Consider the following 25,531-nt stretch of genomic DNA (forward strand, 5'->3'; position numbering starts at 1 on the left):
CTGCCAGGATTTCTAAGGCGAGCATTTTCTCAGATGGAGGGGCTGCGAGAAAATGCAGCTTCCTATATCCAGCAGCACCCCAAGTCCTTCCTAGTGAGCGCCTGTTTATATTTCCTCTATGAACCCGTCATCTGGGCGGCCAAGAGTCTTCCCCTGGCAGCATTCAGGGTACGAGAGCTCCAGCAACCGGCTACCAGTTCCAGGGAAGGAGAAACAGACTGGAAGAGCTGAGGAGATCGTGTGCGGGGGAGAAGAACAAGTCACCTCTAGGTTTCTGTTTCCTAAATAACGGCATCACACTGGGTAATTCCTGCCCCCACCTCCTCGGCTCCTGTTGCCAAAGACCCTTCTATCCCGGGCTGGAAATGGAGGAGTTTAGAGAGGTAGGTTTCGTCTGTTTTCATTCTCCTCCTCCTCCCTCCCCTTTCCAGTTTGGGCTGAGTGGTTGCGTCCTAGCCCCCTCCTCCTCCTTCCCCACGCTCGGGCTGGGAGGGAGGCCGGAGTTGAGCTTAGTAGCTGGCGGAGCGGGGTGGAGGGAGGATCGATGCTGCTGCCGGCGGCGGTGTTCATGGCCGGGAATCGCCCCCATGGGGGTAGGGAGCGACTCTGCACTGGCTGCAAGTCCTTATTCTTGTTGCTGGTCTACCGACTATGCGGTGAGTAAAGTCCGATGAGCAGATGGAGGAGAACGGAGAGAGTGGCTGGACTGGACTCAGTTACCGACACAAATCTCAGCGCTGGCTGTGAGCTGTCGCTCTTCGCATGGAGTTTTCGCCTCTGTCTCTGTAAAGTTTGCCGGCGTGGTGGAATTATTTGAAAGTGGAGTGCGAGGGATGGAAAGTGCAGGGTAGGAGGGCAGTGGGACTCATGGTGGGTAGGACCGTTATTTCTTGGCGTGTGCTGGCACGGTGCGCGATTTGTGGAGCTGCAGTCGCTACTATTAAGGACACTGCAGGCAGTGATGTTGCGGGTATTATTGTGGTGGCGTGCTGATTGTGTTCACGTTGCGGGGAAGGGGTTGGGGGACTAAAGCGTAATGTTGTGGTGCTTTCGCGCTGTCCCGTTTTCAGATAAAGTTTTACATCAGGTCACTCCAGGGTGGTAAAGGAGAGAAGGCGGACTTGGGCCTGGGGAAAGGGGTGCCAGAGTACCGCCGGTCAGCCGTGCCTCCTCTTCCTCGTTTGCATGGAGGGAGGGGTGGTGTTGGACGACAGTGTAGGTGTCCTCTCTTGGGTGGGGGGGAGGAGAAGGAATGTTCAGTATGAGGAGGCAGCGCGCGCCCTACCTCTGACCCTCATTGGCTGGTTCCTGCTGACGGCCGCGGGGCGCGCGCGTGTCGCCCTCTGTTGATTTTTAATCGGACCATGCCAGGGGACGCGGGGCGCTTCCCCTGATGTCTGGCTTTTTTCTCGTGGTGTTCTAGGCACACGAGTGGCGCCTGGCGAGAGCGACGGAACGGTGCGGCGCGGAGACTCTTCTCTTGCCGCCATGGAGATGGTGTTTAAGTCCGTGGAGTGGCCGCCTCCTGCCGGTCATCCCCTGGGGTTAGGTGACTACTAGTAGGGTGAACTATAACCTCTCCTGCCTGTAGAGAACTTTTCACATCTTGTCCGGCAACTCAGATTTGGTCAATTGAAATTGAAATGTTAAGTTTGCAATATTTGGAGAAAAATCTCTTAAGTGGCTTTTAACTTTCCTACTTGGACTGGGATGCAAAAGGAAAAACCTAATTTATGTAGGTAGTCGTCTAATTTTTTAGTGGCAACATTTCAGACCGTTCTAGATGGTATTGTAATAGCTGCAGCCGGAATGTGACTGAAACCTTGATGTCTGAATATGGAGAGAATTTAAACAGGATATTTAGCTTTCACCAGGAAATTCAAAGCATGCCATAAGCCAAATTTCATAAAAACCTAAAAAATAGACATTTTAAGTAGGTCATTTTGCCGTCATCTTTAAAGGGATAGAAGCCACTGGATGGTTATATGGACCTCTAACAGTGGATTGGATTATGACTTTTCATTCACCTTCCTGGATGAAGGTTGTATTAAAGCAAAATAAATCTTTAACTATAAGCATATTAAAAAAAAATTGTTTGTGTTAAGATGCTCTTTCCTTCAAGATTCAGAGCACTAAAATACAGAAGATATTTTTAAATATTTTCTTCCATGGGTTACCTTCTTGGCTTTTGGCACTTAAATGTTTAGTTCAGTTTATGAATTATGTCTCAATTCAAAACTCAGAGCAATTTACACAACAGAAATCACAAATATAATCTGTAAGATAGAAATGAAGTTTTAAAAAAGCCTCATTTCTTGCATTACACTTTGTTTTTTTTATATGCCAAGCTTCACATATATGAACTCAAAGCAGTTTACATCCTAAACAAACAACAATTTCAATACAGAATGATTCCTAATATTTTGATTAGCTTGGAAGGAAACAGGCCTGCCCTGCAATACAAAGGTACATAAGTATTGCCATACTGGGAAAGACCAAAGGTCCAACAAGCCCAGCATCCCTTTTCCAACAGTGGCCAATCCAGATCACAAATACCTGGCAAGATCCCAAAAAGTACAAAACATTTTATACTGCTTATCCCAGAAATAGTGGATTTTCCCCAAGTCCATTTAATAACGGTCTATGGACTTTTCCTTTAGGAAGCAGTCCAAACCATTTTTAAACTCCGCTAAGCTAACTGCCTTTACCTTATTCTCTGGCAACGAATTTCAGAGTTTAATTACACGTTGAGTGAAGGCAAACAATGTCTTCACTCAGCACGGCATAGGTATCTAGGGAAAGTGTACTTAGGCCAAAACTATGGTGATGATTAAAGAAACTAGTTTTATCAATCTGGTTTGGTTGAGCTCTCTGAATTAAACACAGTCCTACATAAATACCTTATTAAAAAAGTGGGACAGATGTTATTGCATGAAAGCTATGTTGGTATTGGCCTGATTTCCTTCTGCATATGTCAAGATTTTATGCTTTTGTTCAGTTTATTCAATTGACTTTGGAGTAAATGAGGTACTGTAAGTGAGAGAAAAATGTTATGCATATACTATCAACTGCTTTACTTACAAATTCAATCCTGCTTTAATCTTAAATAGAGTATATTGAAATAGGCCTTTATCGATGTAAGAGAGAACTTGATGTGTTCCTGGGACAAAAGACTGCAAAATGACTTTAATCATGTTAAGAATCTTGGGACTGTAAGGTGAAGCATTTAGTTTCTGCTGTTTGACTTTGCAGATCCATAAGTAGGAAGCTTGATTCAAGTTGTTGAAAATTCTTTTCATAGAACTTGAACTGATGGTGATTAAATAGAAAAGCAGCGTCATTAAATTTTCAGCTCTTAAGTATTCTGTCAAAAGTGGTGACTTACTATTAACTATATTAGAGCAGTAAAACCGTATGAAAGTTAATTGGTTAGAACATACATTAGGAAATAAAGCAAAATGAAAGCTTTTATGTGATGCCTGGAGGGATGGTGGAAGCCAGTAGTTGACTGAGTGTTATAGTTCTAGTGTTTGCCAAGATGCACATTTGCAACTGTTGTTCATGGACTACATCTTTAGTGTTCCTGCTGGGGTACCTAACATAGTTTTGTTCAGCTACTGGACCATTGATTCCTTTGTTTTTATCCTATTTGAAGGACTGAGTTGTATGCATTTGCATTCTGTTTAAGTGTGATTTCTTGACCTTATGTACACTTTGGCATGTAAACTCAGGAAGATGGTGTTGGTGTTTTGAAACCTATGAATAGTTTTATCACATAATGCAATTTCTGTATCGTTTGATCTGTATAGATATAAGCAAGAGGTCTCTTATTTATTTTTGCATTTTGCTCACTCCTTTTCCAGTAGTAACTCAAGGTGAGATACATTCAGGTACACTGGGTATTTTCTCTGTCCCTGGAGGGCTCACAATCTGTTTGTACCTGAGGCAGTGGAGAGTTAAGTGACTTGCCTAAGACCACTCCACTGTCTTCTTGCAGTATCTTTGCATTCTTTATATAACATGTAAATTTAAGTACAGCCCCCCCCCCTCCCCAAAGAACATTGGTAATGTCACACTTACATGAAATGTGGGATGTCTTGCCATTATTGTGACTTCAGAAAAATAGTAGCCTATCTGAATTCAAAAGCTTATTTACTTTTCGGAAGCTTGGCTCCAGTGAGATTTTTGCAGTTCCTAGTGTTCTGACTTCACAGTGAAAATAGTTCCACAATAATCAAATTAGATGTGGAGGGGTGTTTTTGATATAAAGTCTAAATCCAATTTTGGACATTTTGTGAAAAATGTCCAGAAATTCAGTAGCAAACGTGGCCATTTTCAAACCAAAACAAGTCCCTACTTTTTTTTTTTTTTTTAAATGGCCATTTGCGAGATGTTTTTGTTCTCAGTACGTCTCTTTTAGGACCATTTTCAGGGGAAAAAAATGTCCAAAGGAAAAATACACAAAAACAAGCCATTGGGATGTATGAGAGGCCAGCATTCTTAGTAGACTGGTTACATGGACATCCCAGCAGAGCAGTAGGGCACCTAGGGGGCACTGCACTGGTTTTCATATAGAAGGTCCCAGGTAGACATCTCACCGTTACCCCCTTAAATTGTATGGTGAGCTCTCTGAAATCCACCAAAAACCTACTGTACCCAACTGTACACCACTACAATAGCCCTTATGTCTGAAGGTGCCATCCTATATGTAGGTACGTTAGGTATTTTTGAGAGATCACATGTTCAACCACAAGTGTATCAGGGTGGGATATGGGCTTGGTTCCCTAGCTCTATCCCTATGCATTACATTGACCACTAGGCTATTCCAGGGATCTGCTTGCTGCTTTAATAGGAATGGCTATCGTATCTGAAGCTGTCAGTAATGCATCTGTCACTGTCACTGTTGCATCTTAGCAGGCTGGGAGGGAGTCAGTGACTACTGGAGGAGTAAAGGGGGTTTATGCTTTAATCACGCCAGTGGTCATTTGAGGGCACCTTTTTGTCACTTAGTTGTGATTGAAACAGGTCTAGTCAAGAAGGTCTTTTGACCTAGACGTTTTCATTTTATTCCATTAGTGCAGAAAAATGTCTTTTTGATGGCACCCATCTCCCACTTAAAACATGCCCCCTTGAAATTTGGACAGACTGTAGAGCAAAACATCTAAAATTGAGATGCTGAAAATTGCAACTTGCTTGTTTTGGGGGAAAAAAACCCCCCATCCTTCTGCCACATGATGACATTTTTTGGATGTTTGTTTTGAAAATGAGCCCCTAGATATTTACAGTAGGGCTCATTTTCAAAGCACTTAGACTTACAAGGTTACATACAGGGGCATAATGGAATGGGGCGCCCAGGTTTTTCTGAGGGCGTCCTCGCAAAGGGGCGGGGAAACCCGTATTATCGAAACAAGATGGGCGGCCATCTTTCGTTTTGATAGTACGGTCAGGGATGTCCAAATCTCAACATTTAGGTCAACCTTAGAGGTGGTCGTCCCTGATTTTTGGTGATAATGGAAACCGAGGACGCCCATCTCAGAAACGACCAAATCCAAGCCATTTGGTCATGGGAGGAGCCAGCATTCGTAGTGCACTGGTCCCCCTGACATGCCAGGACACCAGCTGGGCACCCTAGGGGGCACTGCAGTGGACTTCAGAAAAAGCTCCCAGGTGCATAGCTCCCTTGTGTGCTGAGGCCCCCCCCCCCCCCCCAAAACCCACTCCCGACAACTGTACACCACTATCATAGCCCTTAGGGATGAAGGGGCACCTAGATGTGGGTTTGTGGTGGGATGGGCCTGGGTCCGCCTTCCTGAAGTGCACTGCAGTACCCACTAAAACTGCTCTAGGGACCTGCATACTGCTATCATGGAGCTGGGTATGATATTTGAGGCTGGCATAGAGGCTGGAAAAAATTTAAAAACATTTTTAAAAACATTTTTTAGGGTGGGAGGGGGTTAGTGACCACTGGAGGAGTAGGGGGAGGTCATCCCCGATTCCTTCCGGTGGTCATCTGGTCATTTAGGGCACATTTTTGTGGCTTGGTCATAAAAAAAAAAAGGACCAAGTAAACTCGGCCAAGTGTTCGTCAGGGACGCCCTTTTTTTTTCCATTATTGGCCAAGGATGCCCATGTGTTAAGCACGCCCCAGTCCCGCCTTCGCTATGCTTCCAACTCGCCCCCATGAACTTTGGTCGTCCCCACGACGGAGAACAGTTGAGGACGCCCAAAATTGGCTTTCGATTATGCTGATTTGGGCGACCCTGTGAGAAGGACGCCCCTCTCCCGATTTGTGTCGAAAGATGGGCACCCTTCTGTTTCGAAAATAAGCCTGATAGTAACCTATGGAATTTTGCTCTGAAAATACACCTCTATATGTAATCTCTCTTTGGATCATTTCTTTAATCTCACCATTCCCTACGTTCCGGCTCATTTTCTATGCTCTTCTATGCAATGCTGAAAATTGCAACTTGCATGTTTTTGAGAAAAAAAAAACATCCTTCTGCCACCTGATGACATTTTTTGGATGTTTGTTTGGAAAATGAGCCCCTAGATATTTACAGTAGGGTTCATTTTCAAAGCACTTAGACTTACAAGGTTACATAGAGGCTTATTTTCAAAGCACTTAGCCTCCCAAAGTTCCATAGAAACATATGGAACTTAGCCTTCCAAAGTGCTTTGAAAATATGCCTCATAGTAACCTATGGAATTTTGCTCTGAAAATACACGTCAATATGTAATCTCTCTTTGGATTATTTCTTTAATCTCGCCATTCCCTACGTTCCAGCTCATCTTCTATGCTCTTTAAATGATCATCACCCGGTTCTCCTTCCCTTATGTAGAGCCCAATGGGAATCGACCCGCTCCAGTGCCTTTTTCTTTTTGGCCCCTGCACTGTAGAATGGGTTGCCTCAGGGGTTTTGCTCAGAGTCCTCTAAAAAAAATTTCAAAATTGTTTTGAAAACTCTTCTTTTTTTTTTTTTTATGACAATTGGTGCCTTTAATTTGCTGGAAAGTGTATTGAGAGTGGCAATTGTTGCACCCTTTCCCCACCCCTCTTTTCCCGGTCCCTGTTTTTGGTATATTTGTGAAGCCTTTTCTGTCTGGAAATGAAGTTCTTTTCATTCTTAAGCATTTTTTATTTTAATTGTACATTGCCTAGTCTTGGCTCAGTCCAATTTTGACAATAAATCACGTTTTGTTAATAAACATAAACATTTTAGTTTTCACTACATAATATCTATAGGGGGGGTTATATGGCATTTATGTCACTTCCAAAATGACATGTCTTTCTCAGAGCTACTATATTTCTAGGTACTATTTGGTGAGCTGGGAGCCGCACTATAAGTTTTTAAGCCTTCTGAAAATGGGCTAGTAAGAAAACTAGCATTGGTTGAATTGTTGTGGGACCCATTGGCATGTTGGTCACTAGTGCATCTTTCTTTTTCTTCTCTCCATGCTGTATATCTGTATAGGTAATAGCTAATACAAATATGTTTGTTCTAACACAGTTGCTTTCAAGTTGGGAGAAAGATGAAGGTTCCTTTATGATTGGTACTTCAGAGCAAAAAAAAAAAGTCCTCATTGTCAGATTTGCTTTTCAAATTTCAGTATATTGTATTAGCATTAGAGAACTTTTGAAAACTGTTTATCTGAATCTGCAGTTGTCCTACTCAAGACAGAGGGCACTGGTTACTATGCAGTATACACCTGTCATGCTTTATATTTCATAATATGTTTCATGGTGTTCGAGCAAATGATATTCTGAGCTCAATGAATCTGACAGGGGGATGATCAGAAGCAAACGCCAGTGCTGGAGGCTGTTAGCGCCATACTAGCGCCGGCGTTTGCTAACGCCTCATGATCAGAGCCCTCAAGCATGTGAAACAACGTGCTCAAGGGCTCTGATCGCAACTAGCATGCACCCACTGGATCTCCAGCCCTCCCTGAACCTGGGGAGGATCATCGGGGTGCTCGTGGCAGGGGTAGCTGGGGCCTGGTGGTCCCATGGACCTCCAGCCCCTGTGTTTGACAGGTTTGGGCTTTTGACAGCCCAGACCTGTCAAACAAGTGTGGGAGGATTGTGCTGAGTGCATGCTCAGGCACTATTCTCCCGCACTTCTACCCCATTATCAGAGATAATTGCTTGCTTAAATTTGCATGCAATTATCTCTGATCGTAGGTCTAATAACGCCCCGCGCTGTTCCAGCGCTATTTTTGGAGCGCTGTTTGGAACAGCGCGGGGTTTTGATCATCTGTGAGAGTGTGATGTACACATGTGCTAGTCTCGGTACTCCACTTTTTAAAAGGAGGATACCAGCATCTAATGTAATCCCTGCTAAAGATAAAAATCTGTGGGTGTCTGTCAATTAGATTTGAAATAGTTGTATAACCAGTCATTTTGTGAATTGGGTGCTTGACTAGCTATTGTACATTCATTACACAACCTTAGGTTTTGTATAAGTGATAATTTAGGGCCATTGTGTATTTATAAACCAAATAAATATAACTTTTCTTCTGGGCTGTTAAATGAAATGGTAGCTGAGACTTCTGATTTAGTAGATGTGTGTTCAAAGGAAGTTGGCATTTTTGATGATACCTTAAAACAGTGCTTAATGAAGCTGATTTGGAACTCTTCGGATAAGATAATTGGTGGCAGAGGTAGTGCAGCTGTCTTTCTGACACAAGTATATTTTTGTCTAAAATGAGAGAGCAATATGGAAAACCTTAACACTTTTTTGCTTGCTCATGTTGCAAAAAGGGCAACATCCTTTGTCTTTAGGTCTTACACTCTCCTTTCTCAAAACTTGGATTTTACTTCATTTATTGATTCTTAATTTGATATATCATCCATCACTAAATGACTAGGCTGTTTGCAAAATAAAATGCAATCATGCCAAAAATGTTAACTAAATGAGAAAGTACAAAAATGTGTTTTTGTTGGCAGAAAATTAAGTTTTAAAGTAACATAGCAAATGGGCTACTACTTAAATGAACTGCAAGTGGTGTGATGTTGAATATATCTAGTCTTATTGACACAAACAGCAGTGTCACAGTTCATTTGTCTCCAAAAGTTTGTACGTTTTCTGAAGTCTTGCAAGCTAATGTTGCATTTTTGGTTTTTATAATAGCTGAAGAGGTTAAGTCGCTGCAGGAGCTCATGCTGTTTTATACCATGCTACAGATGGCTTTCAGGTCACTGTAGTTGGGGGGGGGGGGGGGGGGGGAGATGCACAGTATTGTACTTTAATACAGAAGGGTGAAGCTATTTTTTTAAAGTCTATTTACTGTCTTTTAATCAGTCACTCAATGTGGTATACAGCAAATATAATGGGACACAGGCAATTTATAATTAAAATGACAGTGACCAATAATGCTTACATATCAGCATAGCATACAATTAGAACCACAGGGTACGTATGGAAACAAGCAAATTGCAGTAATAATGATATGGTACAGTGTCAACACAGTAAAATTGGACCACCGAGGATTGTTTGTGGTGGGGGGGGGGGGGGGGGAGTGGAGGGGAGACTTGAGGGTCCACTGGACCCCCAGGTATTTGTTTCTTAGGGTGCCGGGGAGTGGGGGGGTCAGATCTGCAAACACTGACCGAAGCACAAAAGGGGATTCGTGCAACTCATTTGTATACAATCCCCTTTGTTTATCGGCCACTGGTTGTGACTAGCTACATTTTCCTGTTCTAGGATCTTGCCAGGTGCTTGTGACCTGGATTGGCCACGGTTGAAAACAGGATACTGGGCTTGACGGACCTTCAGTCTCTCCTAGTATGGCAGTGCTTCATGTTCTTACCTAGGCAGCATCGGGCCCAGCGTCAGAATGAAAGGTTTATAGAATTAATTGACAGAAAATCAGGTGGATAACAAGGGGCCTTGGTGGAGCCTGGGAAAAATAGGACTTTGGAGGAGTTCAGTAATATCATGGACATGCCCATAAACAAATTAACACTGCCATAGTAAGACAGTTGAGAAGAAGAAAACTAGTAAGAAACTGAAGCAGAGCAGCTAAACAAAACATAGAAGTTTTGTTGGAGTGGTAGGTACTTTTAGAAAAAAATGTTTTTTAGAGAGAATAGTGGGCCTATAAAAGTATTCTTCAGATTTGTCAGCAATTTAACTGTTTATATTGAACAGAAAAAGAATGTACTAGGATCTGAACTGAAATTTAGAAATCCAAGCCAACAGAAAACTAAAGAAGCCTTGTGATGAGAGAGTATATAGAAAAGTGGTGTGGTTAGTTGTATCAAAAGCATAATATAAAGATCACAAAATCAGTATGCTGTGCAGATTTTTGAATAAGTATAAGAACATTTTGCTTGGGTTGAGGGTATCTAAAGCCATCAGTAGACAAGAGGAATGCTAGTGATTGACTTGGTTTCTGAACTTTTAAAAGGAAAGGTATAGAAGAAAACAAGATGGTAGAATACTGGGTCGAACGTTTTGGGGTTTTTTCTTTTTTGTGTTTCTCCCCCCCCCCCCCCCCCCCAAGAAAAAGAGTGTGGTTTACATGAAGAAATTGGGGATGACATATAAGGAGAGACATTCAAAATTCATAGGATAAACAGTGAGATAAGCACAGGATGAAATTGGTTCCGAAGGCACCTTCCTCAAGGTAGTGGTCCGTTATCTTACTCGGTGTTCCAACATGCTTGTATGGAACACTGAATAATGTAACGGACCATTACCCTGAGGAAAGTGTCGAAACACTGACCGTGTTGGCAGTGGGTCCAATATCATGATGATTAAAGAGGAGCATGGATGGGCATGGATTGGGAGGGCAGGACTCAGGGAGAGAGGGAAATTGCTGGATAGGGATGAATGGAGGGGACAGATGGCCATGGATGGATATGGATTGCAGGGCAGGCCTCAGGCAGAGAGGGGAAATGCTGGATAGGGAAAAATGGAGGGGCCAGGTGACAAAGAAGCATGGATGGGCATGGATTGGAAGGGCAGGACTCAGGGAGAGGGGAATTGCTGGATAGGGATGAATGGAGGAGACAGATGGCCATGGATGCATATGGATTGCAGGGCAGGCCTCAGGGAGACAGCGGAATTGCTGGATAGGGATGAATGGAGGGGCCAGGTGACAGAGGAGCATGGATTGGACTCACACTTTCACTTTGACTCTCAAACACTCACTCTCACATACACTCTCCCAAACATACACACTCCGAGGAAAACCTTGCTAGCGCCCGTTTCATTTGTGTCAGAAACGGGCCTTTTTTACTAGTAGTTTTATAAAAAGGACCAATGAGGATTGGGAGTGAACATAAAAGTAGTTGTATACTGTGGTGGTGTTTATTTGCTGTTTCTGATGGTCCAAAAAAAAATTATATAATAATTTGCACTGAAAACTAAATTCTCCAAGGACAAGCAGGCCATAATTCTCACAGTTGGGTAACGTGATAACTGAATTGCCTGGGCCAGAGCTTTTAACAAGCCTTAAAAGAGCTTTTGTGGAGCATGAGGCATGCTCCACTGTGTATGTGTGAATGCCTTCCCGCCCACCGCGAGAACGCGGTTACCTCAGTTGTTTTTCTGCCATAGTGAGGAGTGGTTGCGTCTTAGTTATAGCTTCCTAGTGCCTTTTTGGTCTTTTTTTCCCCGCTATTTTTGTGCTGTCTGTGTTTCGGATTGCCCTGCGTTTCCCTTTATTTTTCTTAGTTCTCTTCCCCTCCCCCCTTTTTTTATAAGTTTTATTTGTTTTCTTCTTCATGCGGCCGAGTTTAAGCCTTGACACCGGGCACATTCTCACTTGTTTTTTCTAGTGGCGTGCCCCCTTTTTTGTGGCACTATCAAGTCATTTGATTTGGCTGTGGAGGTTTTCCTTCCCATGTTCACAAACGTTTCCAGTGAGAATAATAAAGCCTGCTGTCCTTGGAGAATACCTGCTACAGGTAAGTATCTTCGCTTTACATATAATTTATATAGCAGCTGGGACACTTACAGTGATTTTGCAGAGGCATCTTAAGAGACTGATTTACTAAAGTTTCTTTGCTCACAGGAGAGGAAAAAGCCTTAGTAAATCAGTTTCTAAAAGAGCTACTACTGATCTGGGAGGGAATTCCTGCCCTCCCCCTTCTTGGCACTCACTGGGAATAATGTTGGAGGGAGGAGGGGGAAATAGAATCGAGAAGGGTCTCAGCTGCTGGCTCCTATTTAATGAAAACTTGTTAAGGAGTCTTTTCGGTAATCTTTGATGAGCAAGAAAAATATTAAATCACAATTGTGAAAACAGTTTTACTATTAGAGAGGATAAACTTGTACTGGCTAGTTTATTTAAAGGATTTTGAAGTGACAGGAATTCATTTTCACTGTATATTGTGTGTCTGTTGGTAGCCCAGCTGTATTGTGGATTTATGTATTACATTTTTTTAAGGCAGTGCTTATCAAACTTTCTGTGGTTATGACCCTATTATTGTGGTCACAGGAAGCACATGACACCCAGAAATGTGAGCCCAAGCCAGGGTTTCATGACACCAGGCATGGGTTTTGTGGCTCCATTTGGGGTCATGACCCAGAGTTTGGGAAGCTGTGGTTTAAGGTAATACATTTTATTAATATAATTACCTAGTTAAGAAATTTGAATATTCAAAGCTTTCCAAATTTTCACTTTTTATAAGACTAATTTAACTCTGACCACAGTATGATGTAGTGATTAGACTGTAAACAATCTCTAGTTTTCAAATGGTTAAATTCCTATCTGTGTTCGCAGGTGGTGTACTTTGTTGCTATGAAACAAATAGGGTTGTTTAATTTATAGCTCAGAAGGTTGGGTTAGGTGTGTGTGTGTGCACTCAGATAGCAAGAAGTACATAATGCTTTAAATAGAAAGTACATTGTACTTTGCACAGATTTGTGTGTATTTAGTTAAAATGCTGAGTCGAGCCTAATTTAACATTCCTTAGCAATGTATGAGATTTGAGAAAAGGAATGCATGGACTTACTAATGGTTACATAGATTTATGGACTGAAGGAAGAATTACTCACAGTGAGACAGCTGTGATAAGTTTCATGAGGTTGGTTAATGCATCACAAAGTTTTAAAGTCATGGAGGGTGTTCAGCGCTTGTAATGGATGAATGTTACATGAATTACTAGTGTTAATTCTTGAGTGCTGTTACCATATTTTAACATAGTAAAAATGTAGATTTTGAAATTTGAAGACAGGTTGAGGAGTATTTTTGACTTGTTGAGGTTTTTGGGAGATGTCTGTAATGAAGCTGTGGTTAAACAGATTCTTCATGAGCCTAGCTGTATAGAGAGAACATAATACAAGAGCCTTTTAAAATCTGGTGATTTTTTTTTTTATTTTTATTTTTTAAAATGTACTCATGGTTATTTAAAAAAATAATAATTTTTTTAAAAACTGAAAAAAACTAAGGACCTCTCTTTTCAAGCCGTGTTAGCGGTTCCCACGCAGCAGTGCTGACAGAGCTCATTCAAAGTGAATGGGCTTTGTTTGCATTACTGTACTGGGAACCCGTTAACACAGCTTGATAAGAGGCCCTAAGTGACTTTCGGGCTTATTTTCGAAAGTGATCGCCGGCCATATTCCGACATAAATTGGAAGATGGCCGGCGATCTCGCAAAAGCGGCCAAATTGGTATAATCGAAAGCGGCTTTTTTGACAGCATCGCCGCTTTCCCGTCGCCTCGCCGGCGAAAGTTCAAGGAGGCATGTCAGCAGCGAAGTGAAGACGGAACATGGGCATGGCTACCAGATGGCCGGCTTTCGTGGATAATGGAAAAAAAAAGCGGCGTTCAGTATTTCTCCGGGTTTACTTGGTCCTTTTATTTTCACGACCAAGCCTCAAAAAGGTGCCCCAACTGACCTGATGACCACTGGAAGGAATCGGGGATGACCTCCCCGTACTCCCCCAGTGGTCACCAACCCCCTCCCACACTAAAACAATAAAACTAAAAACCTTTTTTGCCAGTCCGTATGCCAGCCTCTAATGCCGTACCCACCTCCATGACAGCAGAATGTGTTCTATTCTCGGACAGCCTTTCCCTGGTTGTGATGTGGCTCTCAGGTGAGTGTGGTGACACCTTTTCTGTTAGGTGCACTGCAGAGACACATCAGCAATGCATTGTGGTGGGTGTAGGGTAGTGGGCTCTACTCCCATGGTGCTTTTCCCCCTGCTAACTGGGTCAGAGTGTGTCCAGTTTTGTTTCCGGTAGTCCATGAGGTAGTGGCCATTTTTGTAAGCCAGTTCATGTGTTACCCACGTTAGAGAACTTAGTTATTACGAATGTTGCTAAAAGAGGGCATTGTACACCATTCTGCCAGCTCTGACCTACTGCTAATCTCAGTACCAGGGAGACTCTTTGCCAGTGGGGCACAACCTCTGATCTGCAGTTAACTGTGAGTAAACGTGCTTATTCAAATAAAGGACTTTTTCAAAGAGATTAGTCTTCAGGTGTCAACTGGTGTGCCAAGGTTGTACAGCAGCAACAAGTCCTAGAGGCCTGCGTGTATGCAGGTCCCTGGAGCACTTTTAGTGGGTACCGCAGTGCACTTAAGGCAGGTGGACCCAGGCCCATCCCCCCCTACCTTTAACACTTGTGCTGGTAAATGGGAGCCCTCCACAACCCACTGTACCCACATGTAGTTGGCCCCTTCACCCCTAAGAGCTACGGTAGTGGTGTACATTTGTGGGTAGTGGGTTTTGGAGGGGGTTGGGGGGCTCAGCACCCAAAGTAAGGGAGCTATGTATGTGGGAGCTTTTTCTGAAGTCCACCGCACTGACCCCTAGGGTGCCCAAATGGTGTCCTGGCATGTCAGGGGGTCCAGTGCACTATAAATGCTGGCTCCTCCCACGACCAAATGCCTTGGATATCTCCGGGTTGAAGATCGCCGGCATTTTTTTCCATTATCGCTGAAAAACAAAACCGACCATCTCAAACCCGGCGAACTCTGGCATTTGGCCAGGCTAAACCATATTATCGAAAAGAAAGATGGCCGGCCATCTTTTTCGATAATACGGTTCCAGCCAGCTGTAGCGCCGCCGCCAAAATAGATAGCCGGCGATGTTCGATTATGCCCCTCTCTGTCAGTTTCCCCATCTACACTATTTACTCAAAAAGGGAAAGAATCCTGTACCCTCCCTTCCCTTCCCCCTTCATTCCCAATACCTTTCCCTGCAGCCCCCTTTCAACAAAAAAACCCCTCAAAGGTTCAATCCAAACCTAATTATAATGCCTTCCTCCCATGTACACATTCCCTCCCCTGAGACACCACCCAGCAAAGAATGCATTTACATTAAACAAAAGTTGAACTGTTATATAAATGCTCCCCCATAACCAGAATCCACCACTTTGAAGAAAACAAGAATAGTATATGGAACATAGGGTGCCCCACATCTTCCCCTCTGTTCCCCTCTTGCACATTTCTGCTTCTCACACTTCAGCAGCACGGGTGTCCACAACTTTCATGTCTTTTGTAGCCTCCCAGGCACTCTAGCGAGTTACAAATTCCACCTTCATCTTCACTTCAGCCACCATTCCATTATGGTATGAGCCATGGGTTTCCTCTAGGCTGCTGAGAGCACTGTTTTCGTTGAGATGAGCTGCTGTCGTTGATTTTGGAGGCTTTGGAGCCTGTAAATATTACAGACCCAGAGGCGCAAGCAACTTCTTCAGTCAGCGTAAAGATAGTGGTGAGCACTCGGAAGCTATCTAAGGCCTTCCCGATGCATGAGTTCATTCAAGAGTTAATCACCACTCAGTGCTCTGACTGAAGGTGGAAAGGGCAATGGCTCGCCTCTATCTGGTGTCTGCACCTACTTTAGACACCTTTACCCTGCCTAAAGTGGACACCTTGGTTACGGTGGTCACAAAAAAAGACCACTCTTCCGGTGGAAGGGGGAGTGGCGCTCAAAGACGTGCAGGATCAGCGCCTCAAGGCCCCTCTCAAGCATTCATTTGAAGTGGCGGTGTTGGCCTTACAAGCGTCCATCTGTAGCTCTTATGCAGGCAGGGCATGTCTTTCCTGGTTTCAGCAGGGTTTGGAACAGGATCAGAATTCGGCTGTCGTGTGCCACTGGTCTGTTGACATAGCTTCCAAGCAATAACTTACGAGGCTTCCTTTTAGGGGTAACTTCTTTTCGGCGAAGATCTTGAGAAGATTGTGAAAGATTTGGGAGATTCGTAATCTCAGCATCTTCCGGATGATAGACCCAAGTCTAGTACGAGGGCAAGTTCTTTGAGGCCTCGTTTGCGTGAGACATACCAATATCAGCCTGGTCATGGTTCGACTTTCCAACGTCCTAGATTCCAGCAGCGGTTGTTCTTTTCGAATAAGTGGACTTCTGGAGCAGCGACCAGACTTAATTTTCCAGGACGTCCTTCCCAATGTTTATTATCCTTAGTAATAATTATTTGTAAGTTTGTAATATTGAATGGTTGTGTAATACATTTTCAAGTTTATGCTTGTATTGTAAATTTGAAATTTATAAATAAGCTAGTGATGGATTTTTTTTGTTTGTTTGTTTTTTTAATCTTCCCATTCCATTAAGCCAAATTCTTATTTTTTAGCTCTTCCATCCACTTTAATCTCCGTGTTGACCCAGGATGCTTAGCTCTGTGCGTATCTGTACCATAATCCCCCTCAGACTCCTCCAGTAGTACAGGTGCCACGTTGGCCATGTGCTCCCACTCTCATAGCTCCAAATCAAGGGCAGGGGCTCCCCGACACTCTCCAGCCACACACAAAAGTAAAAAGAAATAGACCCAAATGCTGTAATATCACAAATCGCAGAAATGGAGGCTTGCTTGAACCGTCTGGGACCTGATGATGAGATTACATCATAGCTGGGACGGAGCCTTACTTCTAGGCTGCCATGAAGGTCGCCGATGCCGCTTCCTCTGGCTACACAGCATTCTGTGATTATGCACCAATATTCAGTGGCACAGACAAAATGGTTTTTCACATGGGCGGATTTTGGGCAGGACATGGGCAGGGCATACATTTACACAGGTGAAATGTAAAATACCATAATCTACATGTGTTCTTTGTGCCAAGCTTGTTACTCATTTTAGGCTGATGTAAATGATTATTTTTAACCTGTTCAGCTAGTATTCTATATAGAAAAGTAGGCACCTAGAATAGACTCAAAATAGGCAAATTCTTGTCACCCCATTATAGAATTCCATCTCATGTGTCTACTGTTGGATTGACTGACTAAGCCAGTACTGTATTACTAGTTAGATATGCCAAGGAGATGGGGGGGGGGGGGGGGGGCAAGAGGGGACCTTGTATTGTAAATTTGAAATTTATAAATAAGCTAGTGATGGATTTTTTTTGTTTGTTTGTTTTTTTAATCTTCCCATTCCATTAAGCCAAATTCTTATTTTTTAGCTCTTCCATCCACTTTAATCTCCGTGTTGACCCAGGATGCTTAGCTCTGTGCGTATCTGTACCATAATCCCCCTCAGACTCCTCCAGTAGTACAGGTGCCACGTTGGCCATGTGCTCCCACTCTCATAGCTCCAAATCAAGGGCAGGGGCTCCCCGACACTCTCCAGCCACACACAAAAGTAAAAAGAAATAGACCCAAATGCTGTAATATCACAAATCGCAGAAATGGAGGCTTGCTTGAACCGTCTGGGACCTGATGATGAGATTACATCATAGCTGGGACGGAGCCTTACTTCTAGGCTGCCATGAAGGTCGCCGATGCCGCTTCCTCTGGCTACACAGCATTCTGTGATTATGCACCAATATTCAGTGGCACAGACAAAATGGTTTTTCACATGGGCGGATTTTGGGCAGGACATGGGCAGGGCATACATTTACACAGGTGAAATGTAAAATACCATAATCTACATGTGTTCTTTGTGCCAAGCTTGTTACTCATTTTAGGCTGATGTAAATGATTATTTTTAACCTGTTCAGCTAGTATTCTATATAGAAAAGTAGGCACCTAGAATAGACTCAAAATAGGCAAATTCTTGTCACCCCATTATAGAATTCCATCTCATGTGTCTACTGTTGGATTGACTGACTAAGCCAGTACTGTATTACTAGTTAGATATGCCAAGGAGATGGGGGGGGGGGGGGGGGGGGGGGGGGGGGGAAGGGGGGACCTTTTGAAAAAAAAAAAAAAAAAGGAAAATTTTAAAAGGTTTCAATGGATTTAAAAGGGTAGGGGGTAGTGAAGAGGGCAACCCTGGAATCTGAGATAGAGGACAGCAAGTTTGTATATGGCAGCAGGCCCTCCTTTCTCATAGGAGTCCAGAAATTACAAGATATTTGATAGGATCGAAGAGGGCCCAGGTTTCAAGGTAGGTAGCACCTGCTACCTTGGCCTGTGATCTGCCCCCAACCCCAAGGAAGAAGATCAAAGAGCTCCCAGTGAGGGGTTGTATTTTTTAATTATTATTATTGTTTTTCAAACAAAAGATGGCAAAATATACTTGATAAGCAAAACACATTTAGGGCCCTGTTTACCAAGCCGCACTGTAGGTGTACAAACTTTAGTGTGCGCTAACGATAGACACCCATTATATTCCTATGGGTGTCTCTAGCATTAGTGCATGATAATTTTTAGCGTGCGCTAAAGAGTTTGCGTGCCTACAGCGTGGCTTAGTAAACAGGATCCTAAGAAAAGCATAGAAGAGGCTATGTTTATATAGTGAGCTAAAATGGTTAATTAATTTACATATTAAATAGACTTAGTGTTAAAAATCATTTTGCAGAAGAATTGCAGTCTAGGACAGATTTGGTGCCTCACTGGTAAGTGCTATGCACTGTATACAGCAAATGGGTTTTATTTCCTCGGCCAGGCTTCTGTTCTGTAGGCTAGCTGGGGATGGTGTTCATAACACCTGTGGGGGGAAGGACTCAAGGGCGTCTGTCACTGTAAGGTGACACCTAGTAGTTTGACTTATGGTCAATGTTAGCCAGGTTTCATAGAGAGCTAGAGTTTGTGGCTCCTGTTAGGGGTCTTATTCCACAACAACAAGGGTCTGCTTGAGAGGGGCTTATACAGATAGGGGGCAATCTTTTTTAGTTGATTGTAAATAAAGGCTTAGGTAGCTCGAGTTTTTGAGGCTGGTTCTCACTGAGCTGGATTACCAAAACAGCATAAGGAAACTGGCCAAAGCTAGAAAATAAAAGCTTGGGGGAAGGGGGCAGTGGGGATAGGAATATGTATTTAAAGAAAACAAGTTCTCTGGTTCTCCCTGTTGCATGTGAGTAAGCTTGCCTTACCTACTTCCAGTGTAACTAGTAATTGAGGCTATGGGTAGGATTCAGCCAGTGGCAAGGCACTGGGGGGCAGGGCACCTGAAGACAGCTATAGTTGCAGCAAGGGAGGAGATGAGCTGGGGAAGTTCTTGTACTATATAAATAGTTTCTGGGCAGAAGGATGTAGAAAAAGAATGCCCTAATACATTTCTATGGGAGGAAGAGTTCCAGCAGCTGCAGCATATATTCACTGATGACAGTGATTAAGGAATTACACTTTCATACTGCCTTCTCCTTTCCCAAAAGACACATACACACACTGCTTCTTGATTTCCATATTGGCATTAATATTGTTGTGCTTTGCCAACAGGGCTATATAGCTTTGGTCAAGTGAAGTATCAAGTAAATGATTTCAAGGATGGGTGAGAGAATTTTGGATTAGATTTGAAATTATGCAATTTTGGATTAGATTTCAAATTATTTGACCTGCGATGATGGGTTTAGATCAACTTACTATGAATCTCTGTTTACTATGTCAGCACAGCTTAACTGGAACCAAACCCTGCTGATCTGGCTTGCCAAAATATTTACATAACTAGAAAAATGAATCTCTATCAATATGTTTTTCAGTTTCAATGTTATTTATTTTATTATACAAGAGGCAGCAATTCTAAACCATGCCCCTTTTTGGCACCTAAAATGAGATGCCATCAGTTTTAAAACAGCTTAAGGGTACACTTAAGCCATTATAGAAAATTAGTGCAAAGCTGCATTGGTGTGCCTACTTATGATAGGTCAATGGATGACATACGTGGTCATGCTTAAGTGCCCAGGCAGTGCATGCAGCTGATAGCAGTCTATAAGTTGTGCAGGCTCGGCCACATGTATACTCCTCTTACAGAGGCGCAGTGTTTAAAAAATAGCGCCTAGTACTTACACACGTAACTGCCATTTATTGGTGCCAATCACGCTTGTAAACGCTGTGCAAGCTTATAAAATTGTCTCTCACATGAATATGCCATTATTTTTCTTTTTAGTATCTTTCATTTCCTTGTGCACTGCAGCTTCACAAACCCTTCTTGAGAAAAAAAAAAACAATTAAAAGGTTGAGCTCACACCAGATGGTGTTCTGAGTGAAGACATTAGACCTCTTCTGTGTCACATGCTTCTACCCAGAGGTGATAAGACAAGTCAATAATATATTCATAAATTGTTCATTATTGTGCAGATATCACTTATCTTGAATATATCTCAGCAAATCCACATGTTGAAATAAATCATAGGTTTTTCTTTGCTCAATCAAAAATTCTGCATGATTTCATTTCAGCTGTGGATTTGCAGGGACGTATATCCATCTGTATAACTTGCACGGTAGCCCCCAGATTCTATTTAGTGCGAGAGTTGCACCCGTGTGCTCACAGTTCAGATTGTATTCTATATTGTGTGTGCAACTTAATTATCTTAACAAGCCAATCAGTGCTGATAATTGCCAATTAACAGGCAGTTATTGACACTAATTGGCTTTGATCAGAATGTACACGCACAACTTGTTAAGCGTATTCTATAAAGTGATGTGCGTAAATTCTAATGTATGTTGCCAAAAAGGGAGCGTGGGCGTTACTAAAAATTATGTGCACTATTGTAATAGAATACATCTGCTCTGTGCCTAACTTAGTTGCCGGCATTTACAGCAAGTCTGTCTTGGCGTAAATTCCTGTAACTAGGTTTAGTTGCTTGGATGGACCTTAGGCCTAGTTTATAAACCACACCTAAAGTTAGGCGCTGTTTGTAGAATATGCCTAGGGGCATTTTTTTGTGGTGGAATATATAGAATCTCTCTCTATATGAATATATTTATTTTCATTTATTTATTTCCAAAATTTTCTGTACTTTAACTGACTAGCAGAGTAGAGCAGTGTACAAGCTATTCCATTTCATCATAGACTGGTGGGTTGTGTCCATCTACCAGCAGGTGGAGATAGAGAGCAATCTTTTGCCTCCCTATATGTGGTCATGTGCTGCCGGAAACTCCCCAGTATGTTCTCTATCTAGCAGGTGTGTGGTCGCACAGCAGCAGCTCTGGCTAGGTCTCCAAGCCTAATTGTTTAGGTTTTGTTGAGTACCTGGGGTTGAGGGCTCTTCGTGAGCAAGTGCAAACCTGGTGGTGCCAGGCCCCTCCTTTTCTCCCCCCTCCCGCTGGCTCCGTTTAAAAAAAAACAGAAAAATAGATGTCCTTGAGAGAAAGACGTCCTTGTTTGCAGCTACTCACTGGGACTCCAAATTGTTGCAGCTCGGAGCAAGAAGCAGGTAATTTTACCTTTTACTAGCGGGCAGGGGGTTCCCCGAACGGTCTCCACATGGCTATGGCCTCGAATGGCAAGGAACGCGTTCACGCGCCTAGCGGGGAAGCGGGGGCCCGAAGGCAGAGTCACCTTTTTTGGGCGCCCTTTCGGAGTTGGGAGAGTTCCCTGGTTTTTCCTTCAGTGCGGCGGTTTTTCCCTGCCTTAGGCGCCCATCCCCCGCTGGCTGCCCTCCCGGTTGTGACCGGCCACGCTGCTCGGACGGCTTCTCCTTGGGCCGCCCCCGAGGTGGGAGACGTTAACAGCTTGGTTGCCCTTGACTCGGGCGACTGTCCTGTTTCTGTAGTGAGTGAGCCCTTAGGTTCCCTGAGGCCCCTCAAGACCTCAGAGGACAGCCGTGCACCCCGAATCTTCACCCGCGGCGACCGCCGTTCACCAGGGGTTGAGCCCTCAGCTGCAGGCGGCCAGCAGGACTGCTGGAACCGCGGGGTGACGACTGGCCTGGTAGGTAGTCAGCAACACAGTCTCTGAAGGGCAGCTAGCAAGGGCGGCTAGCACTGAGGAGGAACCCAGTCTCTCAAGACAGCTAGCGAGAACGGCTAGCACGGAAGAGGGACACAGTCTCTGAAGACAGCAAGGGCGGCTAGCACTGGAGAGGGACACAGTCTCTGAAGACAGCTAGCAAGGACGGCTAGCACTGAAGAGGGCCACAGTCTCTGACGACAGCTAGCAAGGGCGGCTAACACTGAAGAGGGCCACAGTCTCTGAAGACAGCTAGCAAGGACGGCTAGCACTGCAGAGGGCCACAGTCTCTGAAGACAGCTAGCAAGGGCGGCTAGCACGGAAGATGACCCAGTCACTGAAAGCAGCTAGCAAGGACGGCTAGCAAAGAAGGAACACAGTCTCTGAAAGCAGCTGGCAAGGACGGCCAGCAAGGATGATGACACAGTCTCTGAAAGCAGCTGGCAAGGACGGCCAGCAAGTCAAAGGAACACAGTCTCTGAAGAGTCAAGCCTTCAAGATCCGCTGCGTCGGCTTCTGACAAAAAGAACCGGAAGCACTGGAATCCTCCAGTCTCCCCGTTTAAATCTAGCGCCAATCCGCCCCCCCCCCCCACGGAAAAGGAGCCAACCACCTGGTCCTGGCAGACAAAGGAGCGCTCGATTGGCCGACCTGCCCTGCAGGCGGAGTCCCAGCGCCGGCGCACCAATCCGGTGCGAGGGGGCGGAGCTTCTGCGCCGATCCGCTCCTAGCCAGGGCGATGTCGACACCGGGGCCGCCATCTTGGCCGGCGTGCTCTCTCCTCCGAGGCCGGCGTTCGCTCCAGCGGGCCGCTGGCCTCGGTCCGACCCGCGGCAGCGTCGGCTGCATCGGAGGTCCGTCTCCGCCCCCCTGGACGCCGCGATGCCCGAGGACCAACGCTTCCCCCAGCAGGGGCACAGGTAGGGGCTGGAAACACGACAGCGACAGTAAAAAGTCGGCAAAATTAAAGCGCCATTCTTCCCGCACGGCTCCTTCTCGGAGTTTCGCACCGGATGCCATTTTGGACGCGCAACGCACCTCTCCCCTGCTCTTGGGAGCGCAGATTGAGGGCACCTCTAGGGCCGCAGCACAGGCTGCAGAAATGCACAGGCTGGGAAGTTTCTCCCCTGAGTTCATTTTACTGCTGCATCAGGCCTTCCTTATGCAGAACGCTGCCCCTGCTCCCCTGTCTGATAAGGGTGATGAGGCCTCTATGCTGAAACGCCCTCGGGTAGATCTTCAGGCCCTAGGGGACTCTGTCTCCTCTGATGTGGATAACGGCAGCGTGTCTGAGTTCTCCCAGAGATCCTTAGTGGACTCTATGGAAGAGACTGATCCTCGCTCGGATGGAGCGGATGACCCCTCTGCAGCGCGGCTTTTTCGCTCAGAGGATTTGCCCAACGTGCTAGTGCAGGCCATGAGCATTTTGAAGATTGCCTCTCTGGAGGAAGGCCCTCTCTCAGCCTCTACTGGCTCCGCCATCATGCTGGGAACGAAGCGCCCGCCTAGAACCTTCCACGTTCATGAAGCCATACAGACCTTAATTTCGGGGCATGCCGTGACTAAGAAAACGGGGTTGCCGGTGGAAGGTGGCACTGCCCTGAAGGACGCTCAGGAGAATGGAGTCGGCCTTTGAGGCGGCCGCCCTGAGTTTGCAAGCCTCGGTGTGCGGCTCCTATGTGGCTAGGGCGTGCCTCACTGTTTTGCAGTGGGCTTCCCCCTTAGATCCTTCCTGGAGGGCAGAATGGCCGACCCTGGAGTTGGGCTTGGCCTACTTGGCAGACTTGCTGTATGATGTTTTGAGAGCCTCGGCCAAAGGTATGGCCCAGACGGTCTCTGCACGGCGGTGGCACTAGCTTAAGCACTGGTCGCCTGACCATGCCTCTAAATCTCGCCTAGCCACTGCTCTTTGGGGACGAGCTGGACAAGATCGTGACGGAGCTCAGCACGTCCAAGGGCAAGAGGTTGCCGGAGGTCAGGGCCCGGGCCAGCAGTGCTCGCCCTGGTTCCTCCAAGGGCCAATTTCAGGAAGCCCGTCGGTATCGCCTGGGCAAGTCGGGCTCCTCTGCCTCCTCTTCTTTCAAATGGAACTTCTCCCCCAAGCAGCATTCCTTTCGCAGGGACCTCCGGCCCGGAGGTTCATCCTCCGGCCCGCCCCCAGGGTCGCGTACCCAATGACGGGGACCTGGTCCATGGCCCAGTGCAGATAGGAGGAAGGTTGTCCTCATTCCTGGGCGAGTGGACCAGGGTAACTTCAGATGCTTGGGTTCTGGAAGTCATCAGAGACGGCTACAAGCTGGAGTTCTGCCGGCCCTTGAGAGACGGGTTTGTAAACTCTCTCTGCAAGTCCAGGTCAAAGCAGCTGCCGTGCAGCAGACTTTGAACAACCTGATCCGCTTGGGCGCGGTGGTCCTGGTGCCAGTAGATCAACTTGGCAAGGGGCATTACTCCATTTACTTTGTGGTGCCAAAGAAAGAAGGTTCTGCCCGGCTTATTCTCGACCTCAAGGGAGTCAATCGAGCCTTGAAAGTTCGGCACTTCTGGATGGAGACTCTACGCTCCGTAATAGCTGCGGTGGTGAAAGGAGAATTCCTGGCATCCTTGGACATCAAGGAAGCTTACTTACATATTTCCATCTGGCCTGCTCATCAGCGCTTCCTGCGCTTCGCAGTCCTGAGCCGACACTTCCAGTTCAGAGCCCTCCCTTTCGGGTTGGCTACTGCTCCACAGACCTTCTCCATAGTGATGGTAGTCATCGCGGCTTACCTCCGCAAGGAAGGCGTGAAAGTCCATCCCTATCTGGACGACTGGTTCATCTGAGCCCCCTCTTATGCAGAGTGTGGGAAGGCTACGGACAGGGTGATTGCTCTTCTGAGCTCCCTGGGATGGGTCATCAACTGGGAGAAAAGTCAGCTGCGCCCGACTCAGTCCCTGGAGTACTTGGGAGTTCGATTCGACACCCTAGTGGACAGAGTGTTCCTGCCGGACAACCGGAGCGGCAAGCTTCGGGCCCAGGTGGACCAGTTCCTAACAGCCTCCACTCTTCAAGTTTGGGACTATGTGCACTCTTGGGCTCCATGACGGCCACGATGGAAATAGTGCCCTGGGCCAGGGCCCATATGAGACCCCTACAGCACTCCCTGCTGCGGTGGTGGACTCCGTATCGGAGGATTACGCTGAACGCCTTCCCTTGAATCCAACGGTGCGCTGGGTTGGTGGCTGAGGCCAGACAAACTGTCTGCAGGAATGCCTCTCATGACTCCGGAGTGGGTGGTCGTCACGACGGACGCCTGCTTGACGGGCTGGGGAGCCCACTGCCTGGGAAGGACAGCGCAGGGGCTCTGGTCGCCTGCAGAGGCGAAGCGGTCTATCAACCTCCTGGAACTCCGAGCCATTCGGTTGGCGCTTCTGGAGTTTCTCCCGGTCCTAATGCTGAGGCCAGTATGGGTCTTGTCGGACAATGCCACGGCAGTGGCCTATGTCAATCGCCAGGGAGGTACCAGGA

General features: G+C 45.6%; 1 protein-coding gene across 4 annotated transcripts in view; it reads left to right on the top strand.

Moving 5' to 3' along the window:
* Nucleotides 1-462: 462 nt before the first annotated feature.
* The window catches only part of NECTIN3 (nectin cell adhesion molecule 3), a 231,461-nt gene continuing 206,392 nt past the window's right edge, over nt 463-25,531 (top strand). For 2 of the 4 annotated variants that reach the window (XM_030204185.1, XM_030204182.1), the window contains exon 1: nt 499-656. In XM_030204185.1, coding sequence (XP_030060045.1) covers nt 545-656 — 112 coding nt within the window. In that variant the 5' untranslated portion in view covers nt 499-544. Of the gene's footprint in view, nt 657-25,531 lie in introns of all 4 variants that reach the window. The other 2 variants (XM_030204184.1, XM_030204183.1) reach the window with 2 other exon arrangements.

Source organism: Microcaecilia unicolor, chromosome 5, assembly GCF_901765095.1.
Source record: "Microcaecilia unicolor chromosome 5, aMicUni1.1, whole genome shotgun sequence".
Classification (NCBI taxonomy): Eukaryota; Metazoa; Chordata; class Amphibia; order Gymnophiona; family Siphonopidae; genus Microcaecilia; species Microcaecilia unicolor.